Source organism: Rhamphochromis sp. 'chilingali' (genome assembly GCF_963969265.1).
Source record: "Rhamphochromis sp. 'chilingali' genome assembly, chromosome: 2".
Taxonomy (NCBI): domain Eukaryota; kingdom Metazoa; phylum Chordata; class Actinopteri; order Cichliformes; family Cichlidae; genus Rhamphochromis; species Rhamphochromis sp. 'chilingali'.
Window position 1 is genome coordinate 20,598,045 of NC_137930.1, and position 24,479 is coordinate 20,622,523.

Below are 24,479 nucleotides of genomic sequence, written 5' to 3' on the forward strand. Positions count from 1 at the left end.
AAAATCAGGCACTAAGAAACATGAAAGCATGGATCCATGCTGCCTTATATCAATGGTTCAGGCCACTGGTGGAGGTATAATGGTGGGGGATACTTTTTAGCACACTTTTAGCACCTTAGTACTGATTAAGCATCGTGTAAATACCATAGCCTACCTGTTGATGGCCATGTCCATCCCTCTACGACCACAGTGTACCCATCTTCTGAGGGCTGCTCACAGCAGGATAACACACCATGCCAAAAAGCTCAGATCAGCTCAAACTGGTTTGTTGAACATGGCAGTTCACTGTACACCAATGGACTCCACAGTCACCAGATCTCAATCCAACAGAGCACCTTTGGGATGTGGTGGAACGGGACGTTTACATTATGGACATGCAGCTAGCAAATCTGCAGCAACTGTGTGATGCTATATGCTGCAATATCTGCAAAATCTCTGAATGTTTCCAGCACTTTGCTGAATAAGTAGCACAAAGAATTGAGGCAGATCTGGTGGCAAAAGTGGACCATGGTACACTTTTAGGCAGGTCTGGTGATGGTAGAGGTAATACGGCAAAATAGGCCCATTAACCCCAAATTTGTATTATTTTGATTTAATAATTGAAGTTTATTAAAAAATCTAAACCTTTCCTACCATGTCCCACGTGTTCAGACGACAGCTGTTGCTAGGTATCACGATCTGTGTGTTTCTGTTTAACTCAACATCTCGCGGGTGATCTCAGAACGCACACACACACACAGTAACTCCAACTTTCTGTCATCTCCTTCTAGTTTTGTTCTGTCTCTGAGACAGTTTGGAGAAAAGCAAGATTTTTTTTTTTGCTCAAGCTCAAATGTTTTTAGTTTTTTTTTAACTCGTGTAAATGTGTCAGTTTTGTTTGCACCACTGCAGGCAATTTCAGCACTAATTATCTCTCGCCGCTGAATTTGCATTGCAATTACGCCACATCTGAAATACGGAGTATACCTGTACTTTTCACGAATTGATACTGGAGAGTTTTATTTTTGCTTTTGTGTATAGGGTTTGAAATTTCAGTATAGCCTTTTGAAGAATGATTATTTCCTCACAGGCTTTTTAGGTTTTATCAACAACAACAGTGCCAAAAAAAAAAAAGAAAAACAGAAAACGCTGCACAGACAGATCAGCTCAGTGTTATTTGTGTTACACCTGCTTTTCTGTCCTATTGTATGATGTCTCTATGCCAAATTAAAAAAGAGAAAGCAAATACTGGAATCCTTGTTCCAAAGCACACTGCAAGGGACAGGACATAAAATAATCAAACACATGTTGGGTGTGTACCAAGAACCTGCAAAAGACAATAACCAGAGGATGCCAGAGCTATCACGTTGGTATGTTCTTATGTCTAATTGTCACTGGTTCAAACCCTAACCTAGCCTGGGAATCTTCGGTTTTAATTGCCTGTCAGTTTGTTTGTTTGCACACTGATTAATTATAAAATAGTACGTTACTGTAAAACAAATCCTGCTACAGATTTATTCAAGACAGAGCTAAATAGGTAAGAGCAGCCCACGCAGCTTCTCCTCTGGGCTTAAACAAAATGAAGCAAACACAGAAGAGCTGAAAACTGCACTTCCTTGAATGGCCACTTTGGGGCTGACTCCAAAGTGAGCCCGTTCCGACAGTCCCCCAATTTAAAATGCGCAACTTCCCAGCTGTAATAAACATGTTTAGCTGCTTTCACCTTTTGTGACACCTCACAGGAGGTGGTGTTTTCTGATAACTCATGCATTTATATTAAATTAAGAATTGATCTCATGAATTTTGGATAATGCAGCTACTTTAAGTGGCAAGTGGCTACCGGCTGTCTCTAAAGCATCTGTTCGGTCTATTGCAGCACCACCTTCTCATCCAAATATGGAGAGCCCTTCCTAAAAACAAAGCAAAAAATAAAATAAAATCTAATAAAAGAAGACAATGGTGAGCATAAAGAATCTGCACACCCAGAGTTAGTGTCCATCTTTAATATGGAGTCTAGCAAATATGATGGACTGACCACCTACCCTTTACCACTTTCCTTCCTTGCATACTGTGTATTTTAAGGGCTCACAGAAGATGTATTGATACTGAGATCATTGTTTTTGCCACAACACTAGCAAGCTGTGAACATATCACTGACAGATCACCACGTTTCACACTCTCCCCCCTTAGAAGGCCGTTGGAGTTAGATGTCAAAGGTTGTCTTTATGGGGTTTCTTTAGGAAACGTGTTAGCAAATATTTGCTCATTCTGATGTTACAAGGCAATATTCTCATCTTTTATGATGTTTTTTTTTCTTTTAGTCTGTACCAGTCACTCAGGGAAGCACCTGGCACATTAGCAACTAAATTCCCCACAGTGTTCAACAGCTAGTCCCAGGTATGTCTGACTGGCAGTCAATGCTATAGAGTGATCCAAAACAGTAATGTAGCTAAACGTGATTAAACGCACTACAGGGCTCCATAAAGCAGGCAGGAGCTGCAGGTTTGGCTGAACAACCTTTTTCTATCTCACGCTGTAAGAATGATGAAATCCTTTCACATTTCCGCGCTGTTTTCACTTTGTCATTTGATGCCTTACTACGGTATAAAAATATGAATCATTGACACTTTAATCAAGTGATGTGGTTGCTTTTCACAAGTGTGGCATTTCCACGTGTTAAAGCGAAAAGGCAAACAGCAGCTTTTCTCTGGGGCTTGTTTGACAGACACAGAGCCTTTTGCCCCTCTATCGCCCAGCAACATTTACATCACCGATTACACCCTCTTATTATATTGCCATTATGCTGCATTACGGGCTTCAGAGCAACACAATGGTTCCAACATCTTGCCAGGTACGAGCTGTTACAGTGGAGCACACGCCCAAGTACATTCAGACGCTGTCAGCGACTCTTTACCACCCATACCTTTCTCAAACTCCTTTCATTTCTCCCCCTGATACGTCTTTTGTTCGACACCTGATATGAACCCCTGGAGCTCCTGGTTGGCACAGGTAAAGGCCCACCCACTTTTTTCCCTTCACCCTGCAGATCAGCCTTACTGTGACTATTTTATTCCCAGTTCCTGCCTCACTGCTCGGATTTTCTAACCCATGCTCCTGGTTTGGAGCTCTCGTCCAGCGTCGTCTCGGGCTCGAGACCTTCAGGCACTGGTCAGGCCCAAGAGCACTCTCTCAGCTCTAGTCAGCACCACAGCTAAGCTCTGTCATTTCTCAGCTGTAATCATACCACCCCAGTCAAACGTGCAAGCAGGTTTTTAGGCTTGGCTTGTTTTAGTGTTAGAGTGTGTGTCACTCCCCTCCCCTAAGCACAGGTGGACTTGTAGGGAACATTGCCAAATAGTTTTGGTTTAGACGGGAGGGAGGGGTGTTGGCTGAGGCTGGTGGGTGTAGCAGGTTTTTTTTTTTTGTTGTTGTGTTTCTTAGATAACCGCTTCGTGGAGCGGTACCTTTTCACTCCCCCAAATCACGGACACACCTTCAGAGCAAATTTGAGTGTGTTTCGTGCCTGCTCTCACTTTCACAAGTCTGCCAGTGCTGAGACAGTGCTGTGTTTCCTGACAGGGAGTGAGAGAGGAACTGAAATCAAAACTTCTCTTCTTAAAAGGTCAGTAACATCTCGCTGTCTCTGTTCACTTTTCTGCTCTTTTCTCTTTCACGCTATCATTTGTCATCATCGAAAAAGTCGTAAAGTGAGGTTCACATTTTCTCTCTGTTCAGACAAAAAAAACAAAACAAAAAAGTTCAAAGCATACACAAGCTGCCGGCTACCTCCTGCGCACCAGAATCAAACTAACGGATGGCTGACCTTTTGCAGAATCGGGCTCTTCTGTGCGACCCATTTTAAATTGCAAATTGCTCCATGTTTCAAACTTTTCACGATGGAATATATATGTTTAAAAAAATGTAAAAAAAAAATAGACTGCTCAGCTATGCAGAAACTTTTCTCTGTGCATATCTCGCAACAGATGTGCACACAGTGAGTGAAAAGACTCCCCCTTTCAAACAGCAACCGCACACCAAGGGAGGAAGCAAGTGAAAGCATGACAGAGCTGGAACAGATTGAAAGACTGATATCATTTTTTTTTTTTTACTGTTACTTGTTTTTGTTGTAGTAGCAGCTTGTAGAACTACACGAAGATTGATTGCACGTGACTTTAATCTCGCATCTGCGACTGTACGATCGGCCCGAGCACAGCCTGATCATACAATGCCTCTAACTGACGAAGTAATAACAAGACGATCGGACACATGGGTTAACATCTGTCCGGCAGGAGTCCGTTTAATCACCGCTCGCGTTTTAGAGCAATCTTAGCTTCTGTGCAACAGATGTGGGGGCAGAGGTGTGACATTCACATTTCTTTCACTCTTCCTGTGACTCCTCATCAAATGCCACGAATAACTTCAAGAGTATCATTACAGGGCAGTTATACGCGATACTGTAACAAGGTACTGAAGTATTCTTGAGACGACACGACTGAATCATTGTGCGAGATGTCAACTGTCCTGCTTTCCGTGTTAGTAAGGCTGGCATGGTCCTAACTGAAGTGGCGAATGCAAAACCTTCGGCTGATTTAAAAAAAACCTTGCAATTATGCACTATATGCTTCAAATACTGTACAAACGAGCGGTGGTTTTAATCAACAGGTTATGACAAAGGATCTCAGTTTCCAGTACCGACCTAAAAACAGGCAGCTGTGGTCTAAAGCAGCTTCACAGCTCACGAACCACATTATTATCACCAGGTTCTCAATTTAGATACGCAGTGTGTTTCCGTTTATCAGAGAACTAGATGGATCGTATGAAAATGAATGGAAAATTAGAAAATGAGCCGCTTCCTCAAAATGCGGTGCGAGATGATAAAGGGAATGTGAGCAAAACAAAACTTCAAATACAATAAAGCAGCATGTACAGAAGATATCAGCTTGAAAGCTTATCAGCCATCATTGTTAATTTAAAAAAAAAAAACAACCTTACAGAGCTTTCTTTCCTGTTGCTGTGAGGTTAGATGGGGATAAAATCAAGTAGACGCTACCACACCTATTCTCGTCTGACTACAGCTCCACGTCTGCTTCTTTCTCTCTCTAGGATTAGTGATTTGAACCTGATCCTCGCTGGTCTTTTGTTGCAGGGCCTCGCTTACGTCGGCTGTGTTTAACAAACATTACCCAGGACAGATTTCAGCCGGTGTTTGTATAATCTCACCTACAGTATGCCGTGCAGATCACGACAAGCCGGTTAGCTTAGCGAGCCGGCGTGTAAGGGCACAAAAAGTGCTTGACTAAGAGATTTTAACAGCCCTGAATCAATTTGTCAAAATGAATGAAGACGCGGCTTCACATCTGAAGAATTATGCAATGTGTTCATTGTGAGACTGACGGTGAATGAGTCCGCACGCCTTCTTCCCACCTGACAGCATGTGGGCATGCCCATGTAACAGCATCCACACAGGGATACACAATCTGATGCTAACCTTCTGTGACACAGATGTCATCACGGCAGCTGTCCTGAATCTGATTCTTTTTCTTTAAGAAAACTGCTCAGAAAGCAGAGAGGACAAAAAAACGCCCTCCAAAAAAACCTGATCTGTTAGACGCATACCCGCAAAAACTTGTGTTCAGGTTAATGTGCTGCTTGTGTTTGCATGTCTACAATGGCAGAGGAGCCATTTTTGTGTGCACGCGTGCGTGTCCGCCCTCCTCCGTAGGATCGAGGTCCAGGTTTTGTTGTGTGTGTGTGTTTTTCTGTGTGTGTGTGTGTGTGTGTGGAGTTGGGCTGGGTGAGTAAGCCGCCCCTCACAGATGAATAGAGGATGGGAGGAGGCTTGAAGAGGCTGCCGTGGGTGGGAGGCCCAAGCCCTGCCAAAAAAGCTCCTTCTGTGGGATTTGTGTACTTTTGCGTTCCTCACGAAACACAGCGCCTGGCTCCAACGACAGAAGCAGCCGGGGGGAGGGAGGTGGGCCCTTTCTCTCCCAGGGGTCGGCTCGATCACACCCTCTGCTTTTCAAGCTATATCCCATCTTTCCGTTTACAGTGCTCCTCCTTTTCATCTCCACATCCAGTATTTTTCTTAAAAATAATAAACCGACCGATTATACTCGCACACTTTGACTTCCTGGGAACACCTCTTGCCTCACACTTCCTGCTCACCACCTACCCTGACACTAAACTCTTCAAAAACAACATAATCAAGGCATTTGGGTTCCTTTAAGTTATTACTGCTTTACATAAATATATCGCTTTACTTTTGAGCTGTGTGTGTCTGTGCTTTATCTGAAAGGTCTCGCAAAACTGCAAAAACAAACTCGATCACACAGAAACTTGTTTCATGTTATGAACTTCTATTAATAATGCAACAGTTGCTTTGTATTTACTAAATCACAGAGTGTCTTGTAGTGGTTTTTTTATGCATTCCTTAGCAGGGTCATAGTCATCAGAGAAATATTTTTGTCATACATTTCAACATCTGAAATGTCAGTGGCAGCCGCAATTTGTAATGTGGTTGCGCAGTGAAGCATTTCACATACAATTTGTGGGTGTTTCCTGAATGTTACCTAGATAATACAAAATAGGGCCCCTGTAACCACTAGCAACCCACCTAGCTTTAACCTGGCGACAAGCACAAAGAAAGGCATTGGCTCTCGGCAGTTTGGCAATCGGGTAAAATGACTGGCTGGTAAATTAGAAAACGAAGAACAGCCGCACGTACAGTGCGGGGAAACATATAGAGCATAGAGCCGCGTGTCATTCAGCATCAGGGAGTTAGATGAAGAAAAGAAGAAAGGGAGGAGAAGGAAAAAAGAGAGCGTGATTTCATAATGTCTAAAAGAAAGATCTGGGTTGAATAAGTGGGTCCACCCACCTGTGTGTGAGAGGCAGTGAGAGAGAAAGCAGGGCTGGATGGCAGTTTTAGAGACATGAGTGTGTGGGTTAGGCTAGCTGGCCTGCTTATGCTATCTAATCACTGGGAGAGAAAGGAGAGCAACATGCCTTGATCCACCCACCTACCCCAGACAAACAGCATTTAGCCTGCTAAGTACTATATGTAGTCGCCTGCAGCTCGAGGTGCTTCACTGGGAGATAAAATGTGACAGAGTTTGCAGGTAACACACACACACACAGAACAATTATGCCTCACTCTGTGCTTGGGAGAAACAGAGATGTGTCAGTCTAGAGGCCACTGTGGTTCACAACTTCGTAAGAGAGAGCGTTTGAGTTTAAGCTGCCAAACACACAAACACGCAGGTTTCAGGTCGAAATAACTCTAATGAGACATCGCTCACTGTCTTTTGTTTTCTAACCAGATTAGTCAAATTAATTTTAACCCCGTCCATGCAGATTTCAACGTTCTTTATCTCAGAATATTTGCTTTCCGTGTGTGGATCATTTTATAAGTTCTGCTTGTGTTTTGTCACAGATTAGTTACCTGCTGTGATACCTGAGTGGGTGGGATGAAATTGGGTTCGCCTCCAAAAATAGCTGACCTGCGCATCGAGCTTGTGTATTTTGCCAGTGTGCATGCGGTTCACAGCGGTCCGCCACCTCGTGCATGTGTGTGTGTGCATGTGTGTGTGTTCCATGACAGGCATCTGTCTCCCCTGCCCTGCAGCCTGACTGGTTTTAATTAGGAGGTGCCAGAGTGCCCGAGGGCTCTCTTGCTGACACACACACGTACACATGCTCTCTCTCTCACACTCGCACACACACACACAAACATGCGTACAGCATACACACAATACCTGAGGGCAGACAGAGGCTGTCCCACCAAGGCTGGCCTCCTTCTCGTTATCACCGTAAGGAGTTGTCTTCATTCACCTGACGACCCTCGCGAAACACGCACGTACACAACGCTCACACAAAAATACAGACACCAAACCAATCCAGCAAACACAACAAAACCCATTCTGAAGTCAAATTGCGCTAGCGGGGCCATGACTCTTTGTACATTTTGTTGGGATTATTACGCCTTGAATACATTCTTCTCAAAAAAGCGGCCTCAAACATGACGAATGATCAAATTTACCTTTAAGAAAACACTCAGTGGATTCATACAAAGGAGTGCAGCCAACTGTGTGAGACTTTCACTGAGTACTTGCAGTTCTTTACCTCCCTTCTGGCAAAGCTTCCCATATTTATTAGGCTGTTTGAAAAGAAGGCCCAATGGGAGAAAGTTAAAGCCCAAAACAGACAGGTCAGCAGACAGGAAACGCCCTCGTCTCACTCACCCAAATGGCATGCTCCAAGGTGAGTTCTAATGACCTCAGTGCAATGACAGATGGGTGTGTATCTCTGTGAATGTTTGTCTGCGAGTGAGCGAGGCAGAGCTTGCAGTGGGTTTGAACACATTCAACCCTCCCTTTGTGTTTAATCAACATTGCATCTCCAAGTGCCTGGCTGTCCTTGGCACTTGAGGCAAGGGATGTTAGACCTGGGAGGCTGCTGCGATGCCCTATCTCTGGATGGAAGAGGAGTGGGGGTAGTGAATGCCTCCCTTTCCTGCTTCTCTCCCACACCAGGCCACACCTGGCTTCAGAGTCAAAGTATGAGTTTGGCCGGTCGTGTTTGTCTGCCTCTACAGTTTTTATTAATCCTGGGAAGGTCAGCTGAGCTTGTCCCTGAACTGTTTTAGCACGCTCGTGGGCTATGTGTATACTGCTGCATTTTAACACTGATTCTTAGCAGTTATAAGTACTTCTTGAAAAGTCAGAATCCAGAACTGCTTTACAGACCCCCTTCAGGTCAGAGTTCACATTTATCCCATCAGAAAGTGGTCGGTCACTTTTGTGGAGGTGAAATCTATATTTATGCAGCTACTTTAGTCAGTTTGGCATATTCGCAACTTGATGAAACAATATGAATGTCTTTTGGGAACACTTAAGAAAAAGTGATTCCAGCAGATATTCAGAACCAAAGTGCGTCCATAAGACAGCCTCAACTCTCCAGGCATCCTTGTAATACCTCTTTGCAGCTAGTTTGAGAAGCGTCTACCTAAACGCTAGGTGGCGGAGGCAGGGCCCTGTTTGCCAAACAAGGCGAACTAAAAAGCAGCAGTCTAGGATCACACTATTTCATACCAGTGGCACATGTAAAAATTCACTCTGTGATACGTGGCTGCTGTGCTGCTACGAGACCATCTGAGATGCTGATGAGATCTTCTCAGACGTGCCAAAAAGAGCCAATTTTAGTATTAAGAATCGGACTGCCGTGTTTATGGTCTGCACAGAAGGCCAAGCTGAGTATAGCACCAAAGTTTTCATGATATCAACTTTATGTAATGATGCTTCACACCCCATCCCCCATCCAAAGTGCCAATCTGGTGCCCTTGTATGTGTATCTTGCTGGGAGCAGCAGGTGGCAGTAAACAGGTACACTGACACACCAGTCAGAGAGACGGACAGACAAAACAGATGACTCTTACTCAGCCCTCATGACTGTGAGCGCGCACAGAGCAGGCGGCAAGATCCACCGCTTTTTCCTGGAGAAAGGGGAGGAGGAATGAGTTGTTAGCTTAGAGAAACACAAAAGACTGAGAGACACAGAAAAAACGTTTGATTGTTATTTGCACAGCAGTTAAAAATAGCTTATGTTATTTTGTGATTAAGCCAATTAAACTCGTCGCTGCATATGGGATGAAGATGCACTTTTTTTGGCCTTAATGCACATTTCTCACCAGATTTTCTGATTTAAGTCATATAACATGTTCAGGTTGTCCTGAAAAGAAAGAAAGGCAGAGCTGAGATTGTACGAGCAGTTTTAAAGGCCTTTAAATTAAGCTGCGTATTAATTTGCCATAGACGTTTGTGAAGTTTTGTCACCAAACACAGAGCTGCATGGCAAATCTGTGTTTAACAAATTGCATGTCAGCACCACGAGATGACTGTTTTCAATCTGCAGTTCAAAAGCCTGCACTTCTTTTTTTGTGCTTTTTTTTCTTCCGAGTTTAGAACAAAGCAATACGCACAGGTACCACTTACAGAGCGCTGCTGTGACGGCAGCAGGCGTGTTTAGAACAGATAGTCGAACTTTTTAGGAAGACAAACGCTGTTTTTCTGGCCGTCTGGCTGGGCTGCTAGCAGTTAGTGGCTTACCCTGTTTATATATACTAGATGCCAATGCGAACTGGCCTGGGCTCTCACCCTGTACAAAACAGTGTAAACCACCGTGGGCATGGGCTGCGGTTTGCTTTGGTCCATTTTTTCCCCAAGTGGAAGTGGGCATAGCATAGTCTGATGTACGCTCTGATGTGTACTTGTTTGTGGAGGTTAACTCAACACAATTTGACTCCTTTCACTGTCTGATTGTCGGTTATGATATACGGTCGGTCAGAAATATTTTAGTAGATTTGAAGGTCCAGCAGCCACCAGGAAAACAATGGCTCGCTGCGTGCTCTACCATCGTGGACGAACATCTGCTCGGATCTCGCTTGCTGCCTTTAAACAGCAAGACTGCCGCTCTCTCTCATATTGCTTAGGCGGTAAAACTTATACGAATAAAAACAGTGAAGTATGACAAAGGGTGTGGTTTAATGATGTCACACAGGAAAACCCAATGGCTTTTTCGACACTGTGAATGTGCTTTGTCATAACATTTGGCTTGTGCGCGCGTGTGTGAAAGCAAAGGCAAAGGAAACACTTGTTCTCCCTTTTTCTTTCCCTCCGTCTTGCCATCACAAACATCTGACTCAACACAGAAAGGAGCTTAACAGGCAATCTCGTCTTGAAGTTTAACATCTCCTCAAAACTTCTGCCGAACCGAGTTTCCTCCTCTGTGCTCGAGCCTTTACAGAATGGCTTATTTCTACACCTTTTTCTGCATGAACTTCCTCCTCCTCTCCACAGACTGAGGTGGTGGTGCTCGCCAACTGTTACCCTGCCTCGGCGCTTTCTGACTCAAAACAGGACTCTAACGTTGGCCGTCTGCTCTTCACGGCCGGGTTTCTGAAACTTAGTTGAAACAACGGTTCGACAAAGCGAGAAAGAGAGAGAGAGAGAAAAAATAAAAGGTCTGTAAACAGACGCTTGTGGTATTTTTTTTTCTTTTGTCGCGTTTGTGGTCTAATTCTGTCTCAGATACAGACAGCTTTTAAATAATACAGCCTTTCAAATTAACGCCACTGACTGAATCAGCTAGTTTAACGGGGTTATGCAGAAGTCTCTCAGGTCAAAATAGGTTGATTTATTAGGTTCTTTTTCCAGAAACTAGTCAGTTCTTGCTATCAGTATTTCTCTAAGGTGGGGTCAGTGTGTGGCTTCCTGTGGAAATAGCTTTAGATTTATTTCAAGTTTCATTTTTAATAGAATAGAAAAGAGCAGGTGTGGGAATAAAACTAACCTGATTTAAGTTCCACTTGCATTTCTGCTTCTCCTCATCTCAGTCTGAGACTCACCAACAGAGGTGCACAAAACGCTTTCCCAACTTTTCTCTCTGTCTCTCGCTCCCTCTCTTTCTCCTTTCCATTTTTACCCTCCCTCAGTCTCCCCAAACAACCCCTTCGGGTTTCTTTTGCCCCGGTCCCTTTCTACCAAAATCCACTCTAACACAACTAAAAATTCATTTTGTCTGACCTAAATCAGAGGGTGTCTGCGCCATGGGCTTATTACACACTGCGCTTAAACTTGTGTTGTGGAGGAGGATGGGGTATTATTATCTTCCAGCTACCCACCCTGCTATAAAAACTAGTGGTGCGACATCTCCACAGCGCAGAGCTGCTGCCCTCCCTCCCTTCTTCCTCTCACTCTCTCGCTCGTCCTACATGAGCCACACACAACAGTGAGCCTGCCTGACTCTAAACTCCACACCAGCCACTCGGCTACACAGACAAACCCAAGAATCGCTCTCTGCTCTCCTCTGCTGCGCTGCTTTGCTTCCCTTCATTGGATATTTTTCCTTCCTGGGGTGTTTTTTTTTTTTTTTGTGAATGGGTATCTGAATCTAGTGTGAGGAGCTTGTGAATGGACTGACTGACAGACGGGCAAAGAGCGAGGCAGCTGTGTTTCAATTAAAGAGAGCTATGCTGAGAGGTCAAGTGAGGAGCAGCGGAGCTTCTTAGTAGTCTGGAAATACAAAGACACGTGAGAGGAATTGAGAAAGAGAAGGTACGGTAGGTGATGCCTGCTGAAATCTGTGGAATGCTGGGGGAACGTATCAAGACATGTGCAAATTTATTTGGATGTCAGACTTGTGGAACATCCACATGGGTGTGTGTGTGTGTAATCATTTCTGAGTATTACAGAGGATGTGTGTGTGTGTGTGTGCGCCCGTGTGAATCAGCTTGCACTTTTGGGTTGTGTGCATCACTTCAAATGAGCGCTTTAGACCATAAAGGCCCGAAAAGGTGCAAACAGGTCAATAAAACCACTTAACGACTCGTGTCATTATTCGGGCTGTGCAGTGTAAACACTGTGCCGTAAAGATGCTGGAAATAGCGCAGGCATTTATAGCATCACAACACATCTTGGAAATGCCAAACATAGTAGTTTCGGTGGACTTAAGTGCGTGTTTTGTCTCCAAAAGTAATTACACATTACAGTTTCTGTATCTATATGACACTCTCCGTTAAATCCACAAATACTCAGGTAATTTTTTTAAAAAGCAGGGAGGGGGCATGTTTTAGAGCACAGACAAAATAGACAAAAAAAAACATGTTATGGATTTGAGGCTGAGCTGTAAATGATTGTTTACAGCAAGTCAGCTTATAAGACCTCTTAGCTCATAAAGTTACAAAAAGCAGTGACCCGTAGTGCTCTTGTAACTGTTTACTCGCCGCTGTTTTTAAAGTTTCTGGTCTTCTTTTTTTATTCTACATCAAATTCTTTGTTGGAGCCAACTGAACAGAACAAAATGTAAATACAGTTGCCTACAACCAGCACATTTTAGAAAGCATTATTCAGCGGCATACAGAGATGCAAAACAAGGCTGTGCTGTAATGCTGACGTGCTGGTGGTAAACTACATGCAGTTACACACTATGATAAAAGTCTGCTTAATGATTTATTAATCATATCTCAATTAATCCAATCAGTTTTTAAGCTTTACCTGCCAGTGTGTAGCTTAGTAAAGACACTCAATATTATCCTGTTTAAGTGTAAAGTTTAAACAGCCTGACTTTTAAAAATACAAATAAATGTGAATAACTGCAAACTGGAAAACTGAAACAACTTTTTTAAAAAAAATGCTGTAATGATCATTTTATACTGTACCATCCTTACTTGTGGTTTGGGTTTTAACTTCCTCTGCTCATTTTTGGGGGTCTTTCCTCAGGCCAAACTGAAGAAAGTATCAGATGAGATTTAGAAACTGTCCATTATTTCAAACTGAATATGTGTGATTGAAAATCTTTCTTGTTTTATTGGCAATAAAGTAAACTTTTGGGGTGACTGAGACGGAGGCGGGTAACTGTGGGCCCCCCTGAAAGGCTCGAGAGATGACATTTAGCGCAAAGAGGCGCTTTAAGGAGCCGTGCGATTTGAACTGACCTTGGATCAGGTCCAGTGTTAACTTTAAATGAATCATTCATTTTTAATCAGTCAAGGCTGAGCGCTAGCCAAAGGTACAAATAACTGCAGACTTTCTGAATTAATTAAGTGAGCAATGCAGTATAACATTGTATTTAATGGCACTTTATGCATTTGACTGTGAATCTGTAGTTTGAAGTTACTTTGAAGTGCACAGCTTCAAAAGTTTATTTGTTTAGTTGGGTTTTTTTTTAACCTAAATGCTAACAATACTTAAAAAAAAACCTCTGTGCTTTTGTTAAAACACACACACTAATTCCTAAAGCACTGACTGTTCCAAATAAGCAGCGGTTTCTGTTTAAATACTCGGATTTTGACCCTGACATTTCACCATTACTGCAAAGAGAAAATAAAGCCCCAGTCATGAAGTTTAACTGGCATTGTGTCCTCCTTCCTCACCTTCTCTAATTGACAGCAATTAAGATAAAATATAAAAATCTCCCCCCCTTCATGCGGCCTAGAGGCTCAAAACTAACACTAACCATGGAAGTGTCTCCTCGAGGTGCACTGCTGTTTCACTGGCGATAATGGACTAGTTTACACAGCAGGTCAAATGAATGTCTTCCCTTAATAAGGGGGGTGAATTTTGGCTGTCAATACTGTAAATTATTGGCTGTGCAATTGTCCACCTGTGACAGTTGTTTCGCAGGTGTTTGCTATGGGCAGTCGGTGACAGGGGTAAACTCTGGCGGCTGGTGATTTAGCATGGGGGTCAGGTGGATGAACGGGCCTGACAGGAATAAACTAGGCACTGGGTGTTGGAGCGCACAGGCCAAATGAGCGTCTGCCCGTCACAAGGCTTGAGATGGACATTAGCTGGTGATTTGTGGCCTGAGCGGTCAGGTTTGGGGACAAGTTAGCCACTCTACTCTAGGCATAATGATGATACAGCTGCAACACGGACAGAGCGAGGTGGAGGAAGAGAAGGAGGAGGTGGTGAGGAGGAAGAGGAAGAAGAGGAGAATCATTAGGAGGAGGTGGCGCTGGTGGTCAGTGCCCGGAGAGCAGATGAAGTTCTCGGGAGAAAGACGACACTGGATGGAGGTGACACATAATTTGGGGCGGGAGTGCTGAGTTGAAAGTGTTGGTGACTAAGTGAGGCATGAGAGGAGATGCTGGCCAGTACAGGAAGGCAGAAAGAGAGGGAGACGGAAAAGCCTTTATTAGAGGTCAGTTTAGTAAATGAGTTGAACTCGTGTGAACTTTTTTTTCCCCACACTTGGAACTTCTTCCTTTAAAGCGGTGATGCAATTGTGACAGGTGCTAAAAGTTTTAATCAAAAACAAATTTTGTTTGTTTTTTGTTTTTTAATTCACTAAAAAAATCCAGCCATCTCATTATGGCAGGTTGTTAGACCTGACGACTACTTACCGAGTTGAGCTTTATTGCTAATAACTTGAAGTTGGTTTGAAAAGGGGACAGAAGGCGAGTCACTTTGTGCCCTTTCTCAAGGCGTCGCCGCCCTCGCTCCCCTTGATGGGTGGGTGGGGTGTTGCGTGTGCGTCTAAAGGGCTAAGAGTTGTTTGGCTGATGAAATGTCGCTCCAGGACCTTGTGGTGGGAAAGCGGTGCCCTCCTCCCCTCCCTGTCTATGTGGCACATCCTCCTTAGATCCTCTCCACATTGTAATTAGGGGCCGGCCGCTAAGAGCTAGTGCTAGCTAGTGGCAGGCAAACAGTGGGAACGGGGAGGGGAGTGGCACTCGTCGGTTCAGTGGGTGAACAAACAGCAACAGCAGCACGTGTCCCATAGTTCCAGGAGTGGGTGGGATGGGTCGAGAGCAAAAAAAGAAAAGGAGAAGAAAAAAAAAACGAATGCGAGACAGTGAGTTCGCCAGGCCCTCCCAGTCGTTTTCTCCTGCTCTTATCCACTCAGTGTTGTTCCAAGCTCTGCACTATTGTTTGCCTTGGCAGGCTGTCGCAGGGAGGGGCCCCTCCGCTGGTGTTTGTGCAACCTGTTAGGGAACTTTTAGGGCCATCTGATCTCTCCCTGCTGGAGATTCTCTCACCTTTTTGCCCAGGCCAGGTTATTACTTTTAGGGAGGTTGTGCACATGGCGTGGGAATACAATAAAAAAAAAACTTCTATTCCTTGTAAAAGTGTAAAGTTGTGATGTGAGCTGCATACATCCTCATCATCATTTCCATTTTGCAAATCGCCAATCAAACAGCTCTGCCCCCCCAGCTCACTGTAACTTTCACTGTCGCATCGAGGCCGGCGTGCGTGCCTGTGGACATATATCCTACACTGCCACCTCCTCTATAGACATTTTAATTATGTCCACACTGTATCAATGGCACGAACATGGCAACAGTTCCCTAGCAACAAGATCGACAAGAATAAACTACATGTAAGATTGGTAAGGTACCTGAATTGTACACCTGCAGGTGAACTTGGGGATTTTTTCTGAAATAGTTTTTTTTTCTCCTTGTTTTTCCTTTTTTTTTTTTTTTTTACTTCTGGCGTGATTCACTGCAGGAAGCTCAAGAAAGTGAGACACTTGGGTCTGTATGTGTGTGTGTGTGGCTTCAGAGCTGGCCCATTTCGGTTTAGTCAACAATGCAGCTGTGGTGTGTGGGGCTGCTTCAAAGTATTTATCTACACATGCCTCCAGTGACCACCAAGTGCGGATGGCTAAGTTTGAGCTCTATTCATAGATGTGAATGAATGAGCACCCTGCCAGCGGAGGTTTGATCACTAGAACTGTAAACAACAGTACAGTGAATCAACAGGTGGGAGCTCAGGCAGCTGTGGAGTGGAAAATGTGAAGAAAGAGAGCAGACCGAGAAGAGATTCATCTGTGCGTTTAGACAATAACGTGCTATATATCAGGCTTTTCAGGCACCGCGTTATAAGTGAAATGAGTGAGGATAGACTGCAAGTAAGCATTTTGACAGGATACAGTATCTAGAGTACAATCTGACCTCTTTTGTCGTTTTCTCCACTTCTCACCACATCCCAGTCTCTCTCTCTCTCTCTCACACACACACACACACACACACACACACACACACACACACACACACACACACACACACACACACACACACACACACACACAGTATTGTTCCGATGAACGTATCGGCTTGCCTCTTTTTCATATCTGATAGACGCAGACAAGAGGGATGGACGTTATAAGCGCTATCACAGAACGTCTCTCACACACTTTTTTATCACACCACCCAGTTTCGAATTGAAAAGTAAGAAGTAAGAAAGAAAAAAAAAATCAAGAACCGCTTTAGGACTTATTAAAATGATGGGCTTCCCTAACTCACACACTTGCAACAAGAAATGATGATAACACATTCAAGAATAAATATTACCCAACGTGATGTTTGCTCGAAATGAGACATGCTGTATTTACCACTTGTTGCTTTTGCTGCACAGATGGCACGCAAACAAGCATGCCTACAGTATATTTTAATAAAGTTAGACTGTCACTCATTGTGTTAACACTATCGGCCTCGGCGGAGAGACTCCCCTTATTCGCATATGAAAGCTTTTTTTGAAAGCCTTCACCCCATGAATGGACGCCGCTTGTCACCGGTGACAGCAGCAGCACCCGTCGTTACCGCTGCACTCTCTGCGTCGGCGTTTCAGAACCCCGCTTTGTTGTTTTCTTTAACATGCCTTCATTAAATCCTGCACCATCCACGTGGATGAGTCAAGTCAAGTTTACAGGGCAGGCTCTTTGCACGGCCAGGAAGCAAGATGCCAGCTCTGTGGATTTTAAAGAACTATTATTCACCGCTTTCAAGTCAAAGTGAAAGTACATGTGACCAGTCATCAAATGCCAACAGGAAATTAAACAGGACCTGTTTAAAGCGATCAGCATAATATTTCACACTTGTATGTACTGTTTTCAAGTCAGCATGTGGGCTTTTTCCTGAAAGATCCCCCCATATTAAAAAAACCAAAGGGCTCTTGAACAACATGTAATAATATTGAAAGTATTTTCAGATTTCTTATAACGTCAGTTGTGAGAAAAGCGTCAAAGGAGCTTTTGTGATGAGTATATCAAAGTATTTGCAAAGACATTTATTACACACAGTAAATCTGAAGTGTAAAAATGTACAGTATTTAAAAATACTTTTCAATACCTTTTTTGATGTTGTTAAATTATGCATTTATACTTTTTTCTGCATTAAAAATCAAAACCATTCACTGGTATTTATTTTTTAAATTAGAAAATAAAAGTAGCTTACCTTTGGGATTAAAAAAAAATAGTGCATTAGATTCAATTTTTTTTCCCTAAAACATTATTCAACAAATATTAACAAATAATAAAGACGCAGAATAAATGATGGGAACCTTGTCAAAATGTAACCCCGCTTAAGTAAAAAGCAAAGTTTCAGGTCGAGAATAAGAGAATTAATTTCGGTGACGATTCAGAATTTGTATCTTTTTTCAGTTGCCACCAGATGTTTCACTTGTACCGCTTTTTGTCTCTACAACCAGCAGAGATAAAGAGAGAGAAGATGGTCCACCACAGAGAGGAGGATCTGATCGGAATCCCCTTCCCAAATCACAGCAGCGACGTCCTCTGCAGCCTCAACGAGCAGCGTCGCGACGGGCTGCTCTGCGATGTCATCCTCATCGTCCAAGACCAGGAGTACCGCACCCACCGCTCCGTCCTGGCCGCCTGCAGTCAGTACTTCAAGAAGCTCTTCACAGTGGCCACTACTGATGGCGGAGATCCCAATCACGCCGCGGCTGTGTATGAAATTGACTTTGTGGCTCCAGAGTCGCTCACAGCCATCCTGGAGTTCGCCTACACGTCCACGCTGACTGTGACGGCGTCAAACGTCAAAGAGATCCTGAATGCAGCTCAGATGCTGGAGATACCCTGCATCATTAACGTTTGCCTGGAGATCATGGACAGCGGTGGCGGAGGGGGTGGCGGTGGGGGTGGGAGAGAGGTGGAAGGGGAGGAAGATGAAGAGGAGGAAGAAGAAGAGGAGGAAGAGGAAGAGGAGGACGAAGAGGAGGACGCGGGGTCGAGAAAGGATGAGCACGAGGAAGAAGAGGACAATGTCAGCGAAAGGTCGCTCCAGTCTTCCACGAGCAGGGGGGAGCGGACGCCCCCGGGGATGGAGGATTCGCCACCTCCGAGCACCTCTAAGTACCACCAGCAGTTCGGGCTGCACAGGGAGACGCCCCAGTCGCAGTCTCCAGAAACCATGAGAAAGCAGGTGAAATTCAGGGGATATCATCTTGTTTTTGTTGATAATCTTATCTTATTTAAGCTCTAAAACTAATGTATCTAAAACTTGTGTTTCAGGAGAGCATTGAGACTCGAGCTCTGAAAGATTTCTCCATCGAGTCTCTCCTGCAGGAAGGGCTCTACCCTCGCATGCCAGCACTGGACAGGAGGTCCAACTTTTCTCCTCTCCTCCCAGGATTCTACCCCCCGATGTGGGCCGCTGAGTTCCCAGCTTTCCCTCAGCAGCTCCTGGAGCCAGCCCACCACCCTCACATGGGGGCTTCACCACAAACCAGGCTCCCCCACAGCTTCCCTGCCTCCACACCACTCGAAGCCTCCAGACCCCTTGATCTGGCCGTAAAAAGAGAGATCATAAAGGAGGAGATGAAAGATGAAGTCCCTCCCAGTATGCTCCAAGGCGAACTGCTGAAGGAGTTTGTCAGCTCGAACCTGGACGGCACTATGAACGCAGGGTCAGTGCCAGCGGAGAGTCATCCGCTGGGTCCCATTAAGGATGAGGCAGACTTTCGGTCGTACCTGAGTTTTCTGAGCTCCGCATCCCACCTGGGTGCGCTGTTTCCCCCCTGGCAGCTGGAGGAGGAGAGGAAGATGAAGCCCAAAGCGTCACAGCAATGTCCCATCTGCAACAAGGTCATTCAAGGAGCTGGGAAACTGCCACGGCACATGAGGACACACACAGGGGAGAAACCATACATGTGCACAATCTGTGAAGTACGATTCACCAGGTATGTGGAAAGCAAACCCAACTGCTGCACATTAACAATTTGCATTATCTTGACATCTTCATCTAGCATACAAAGAGTGTAAACTGCAGGGTTAATGGAAAAGTACCCCATGCTCTTTTCACTGAGGTTAATCTGTTTTCACCTCATCTGAATATCAAAGACGGTAAAGTGGAAAGCCCCCTCTGCTTTTGCATTAGTGGTATCTCACTTACCTACATCCTCCCACTTTGGCATAGTTTCCACTTTTATTTTTAGAGCAGAACTTTAATGTTGACACTAAAAGGAAATCATCTGTGTTGGCTTTTTTTTTGTAAATCAGTCACTTGTAAAACTCGATGACTGAAAGGGCAATGGTGTAGGATTTATGTGTTACTCTCATTTTGTGAAAGTGTGCGGTTTTCTTCTTTTCTCAGACAAGACAAGTTGAAGATCCACATGCGGAAGCACACAGGTGAACGCCCCTACATCTGCCTTCACTGCAACTCCAAGTTTGTCCACAACTACGACCTGAAAAATCACCTGCGCATCCACACGGGCGTCCGTCCGTATCAGTGCGAACACTGCTACAAAAGTTTCACGCGGTCTGACCACCTGCATCGACACATCAAGCGGCAGAGCTGCCGAATCTCACGCCCCCGGCGGGGACGGAAGCCAGCTGCTTGGCGTTCAGCGCCCCCCGGCAACTTCCTGTGTCCCCCTACTGCTGCGACCAACCGGTTCGAGGAGAGCAGGTTGAGCCCCGCATACCAGGGGGTCAAGAGTCACGCACTTGGGGAGCTGCTGGGCCTCGGGAACAGAGGTCAGGGGTTTAAGAGCGCGGACGCTGCCGGCAGGGAGAGTAGGGAGGAGCTGCGGGCAGAAGGGAAGCACATCTCGGAGGAGGAGAAGCCGGGAGCTGGGAGGCAGAGGGGAGTGTTTGCTTTTGCTCTAGCTGGAGAAGAAGTGCTTACCCAATCTCCATATTATGCTGCGACCTCTAACCCCTGGGCCATGAGGCTGGAGCGGGCTCCACCCATCCCTGAGCCGGCCAAATGAACACTGGTCTGCAGAAGACAAAATGAAAAAAAAAGACAAAGAAAATGTCTTTAATCTCTGCATCTCATCTGCTCCAGAAAGCTAAAGCACCTTTTACACAGAGAGAGAGAGACAGCAAGAGAGAGTGACGTGTCAATGAATAGCTTGAAGCCTGCTGATACGGCAAACAGATATTCAATCAAAAAGCAGACTTCTGTCACATCTGCACGAAACAGTAGGTCAACACAGGTCTTACTATTCACATTAATGAAGGTTCTCTTCTAAATGAATGTGATTAGCAGCACCCGTGAGTACCTGCAGCACGATGTCGTGGCCGACGGCGACAAAAAGGTCTATTTCTTCATCCCCGTGAATGTTTACATATTCCTTCAAAAGAAGCAAAACAGTCTGTTTATGAGGGATGCCGTTTTCGTACATGTATATTTTTTGCATTATTTATTCAAAACGCTGTAAAAAAAAAAAATTAAATTCTGATAAGATTCCTCTGAAACTGAAAAATGTGTTTCTTTAAAATGCAGAATGTAAACACGTGATCGCAAATGTATAAAAAGGGGGAATTTATTGTCAAAAATGGCATTAAGTAGATTTAATTAACATAAAAGAAAATTGAAATATAGCTTAATAAATCAATAAATAACCCTTCACTGAGACAATTTCACGTTTTTATTTTAAGTCGTTGGGTTTATGTGTTGAAAAAGGGCAGCGCTCTCCAAATAAAAGCATCTATGGTGCTAGGATGCTTTAGTTGTCATCTTATAGTTTTCTAAAAATAAAGGGAGACCACTTGAAAACTTAATTAGGAGACACGATGATGCATTACGATCCCTCCACTGCCTTTATTCACATTTAAGCTCTTTTGTCTGCACTATTGTACATATGGATCCAAACTTTTTGGCCATGCTGGTGTTAATTACAGTTCTGTTGCTGATGTTGTAAAAATAAAGGAGTAAATAAATAAAGAAAAAGAAAAGAAAAGCTCTTAAAAGACTATGAGAAATCCATCCAAAGATGTGTGCTTTGATATTTCAGACTTGAATAAGATTTTGTTTTAATGTTTATGACCACGTGTCTTCAGAGGATGTATATTTCTGACTAATCGATTGCCGCTCTAGCTACACGGTATGCTTGTGTTTTGTTTTTTGGGGGGGTTTTGGGTTTTTTTGGTTTGTTTTGGGGGGTTTCTGCTGCAAGAAATCAATAATTTTTTTTCCGTCTAATGTTCAGCTCTGATTCGTGTATAAAGAAGTAACAAAAAAATATTTGAATTGAAATGGGAAAGTATTTTCTTGCTATTTATGGCGTATTTAAATGAATGAGCCTTGGCTATATTTTGCAAATCTGTTTTATAAAGACACTAAATGCAAAAAAAACGAAAAAACAACCCAACTTTGCTCTTGTCTTTATTATGTCAAATGTGTTTGTACTCCTATTTTTTATTTTATTTCTCCAGATCCAGGCAAAGGTTTCTGGAAAGCTCGGTCACATGCTAAATTGTTGCTTAAAGTTAAGATTAGCATAGGGTTTGGGTTTAGGCTTACATCAAGCAAAAGTTAGTGATTAGGTGTGTATTTGGCATAAGTGCTAGAATAACACAAGATTTAGAAAAGGCAGGCAGAGATTATAGTTGAGACAACACGGGATCACGTGTCAACGTGTGTCCGCACAATTATGGATGAATAAATAACTTTACCATCAAATGATCATAAAACGTAATTATAGAAGGCCTCGTTCAGGTCTCCACAGACTCTAAACCCAGAGAAGTTCCCTCATGTCGCACAGTTATTTAGGCATTCATTCATCACTTTTATATCAAGCAATTTAATTACCCTAACATTTAGCTACTTAAGAATGTGTTGGTGGTGGTGGGATGCTTACAAGCTCCCTGCCCAAAATTTTTAATCGTGCTATTTATGCATCATTTTCAGGAGGCACGACAGCCATAGAAGCTGCTTGTGGCCAAGAAGTTACACAATAATTTAAATGTCTTTATTAGCATAAAAAAGGCGAGCGAAATTAGTTTTATCCAGTAAATCAAGTGTAGGCTTTGTTATCTGCTATCTGCTCTTTATAATCTCCACTGCCACTACACTGTTTATTATTCACACCCACACAAACAAAACCACAGAGCTCCTCAGCTGGAGCTTTTATGGGTAGGCAGCATTACTGTGATGCCGGGTTCATATCCCTGCAGAGGTCAAGCATATGAGTCCTATAGTAGTATATATAAAACACGTATTTGTCATTAATGAGACTGAAATCGAGACACAAAGAGAACGTAGCAGGATGAATAGTGAACTGCACAGAGTGAGGTTATAAAAGTGTTGCTTGAGAAGTGATTGATGGATTTGTTCAACGTGTTACTGGGATGAGACATCACTAATTAACCCCTGACACAAAAACTCAGAGGCCTACGTCCTGCTCCCTCTGTACCAGATTAACAGTTAGATATGTTCATTTGAACTTTAATCTTTCAGAGAAAAACCCCAGGTAAAGTCAGCATATTAGAATATGTGAGCAAATGTACCCGCTGATAACAGATCACCAAAATCACAGTGCAGCTCACTCATGAATGACATTTTGAGCAAACCCATACATCCCTCGGCTGTAAAGAGATAAAAGGATCCATTATTGATTTATTAAAGTTTAATGACGCGTTTGGCATTAAGTAATAACTCATTGTGTTGGCCTTATGGTCTAAGCCTTCCCAGAGGTGTCGTTTTAGTATTTATCTCTAAATGTATGAGTAACACAGAGAAAGTACTGTCACTTTTCACAAGATAAAAGAAGATAAAAAAAAGAGAACACTCAGCTCACAAAAAGCCTCTTCATGACTTCCAAGTACAAATTCCCTTCACCATGCCGCCCTCCATCGTTCTATATTTTTGCTCTGACCTCTAGTGGAGGGTTGAAGGTACTGTAAGGGGAAGTGTATCAAGAGAATATCCAAAAGTGTTTCCTTTTTAAAATACAACCTGTGTAATATTTAATAAGACTGATGTTTAAGTAAGATATCAAAACTACCGATCTTGTCTCATTTCCGCTGCTTTAAATAACTTCTACCCATGTACAGGCTCATTAAGGAAATTAAATCTCATTGGCTGCCTGATGCGTGCCTTTAAATCTAGATACAGCTTAATACCTCCAGAGGGCGCTAAAGGTTTAAGTTGAAGTCTCACAGTTGGCCTGAAGGTTATTTCAGGGGTAAGAAAAAATACAACAAAACCAGCTTTGTGATTGAATCAACCAATTTTGCAGAAATAGCGGTATTCTTTGCTTCCTTCTTCTTCTTTTTATTTTACTTTTAGTAAAATATATCTTGGCAAAAATATGCTTGAAATGAGTCACGCCTCAACAACATAAACCACATCCTTTTATACGGAGCAAAGACTCTCTATGGTGCCAGCTTTTTCTGATGTATATTTTTTTGTAAATGACTATTCACTGCTGCGATGACCTGTCCACCTGAAGAGGCTGAAGGCTATTCCAGGAAATACGACAAAGGTTAAGGCATTTCCAGTTAAAATGAAAGGTCGCTTTAAAGATAAATGAGGGTGCTGATTGAATGTGTTGCCATGGCCTTTATACTATATGGCCTTGTTTAGTCAGATTCTCAGTCCTTAAACATGCATAGAGATATTATAAACCTTTCAATAAACAAAGAGAGAGAAAAAAAGACAAACACTTGCGTTTGGATTCCCACGGCTCACAACGTCCATCTGTCCATAAATACAACTTTACAATAAAATGAGGCAAAAAGAAACCTGACTCCATTCATTAAACAGCCCCAGCTGCTTTTTAAAGAAATGAAGAGCCACTCCAGAAAACACATTCAGACCCATATTTAAGGTAAACAATGGGTCAGATATGAATAAAGACAGACTCATGTGGCATTATTTATAGGCAATTACGCGACTGTTATTTCTCATCATTTCTACTGTGAATCACCTGCTGAGCACCAAGAAGGACGACAATGTTAGCGACTAACTGGTG

The 24,479-nt window shown here is 43.4% G+C and overlaps 1 protein-coding gene across 3 annotated transcripts; it reads left to right on the top strand.

Annotated features, from left to right (window-relative positions):
• The first annotated feature begins 3,473 nt into the window (after positions 1–3,473).
• On the top strand, positions 3,474–21,698 carry zbtb7c (zinc finger and BTB domain containing 7C). 3 transcript variants are annotated; one of them, XM_080875586.1, is made up of 4 exons: positions 3,474–3,601; positions 17,964–18,697; positions 18,787–19,454; positions 19,868–21,698. In XM_080875586.1, exons 2-4 carry the CDS (start codon positions 17,984–17,986, stop codon positions 20,487–20,489), a joined length of 2,004 nt encoding a protein of 667 aa, XP_080731712.1. In that variant the 5' UTR covers positions 3,474–3,601; positions 17,964–17,983; the 3' UTR covers positions 20,490–21,698. The 3 variants fall into 3 exon arrangements, with proteins under 3 accessions (XP_080731712.1, XP_080731713.1, XP_080731711.1); XM_080875587.1 differs by having other exon boundaries at positions 3,532–3,601; positions 17,967–18,697; XM_080875585.1 differs by lacking the exon at positions 3,474–3,601 and adding an exon at positions 11,806–12,089.
• The last annotated feature ends 2,781 nt before the right edge of the window (positions 21,699–24,479 follow it).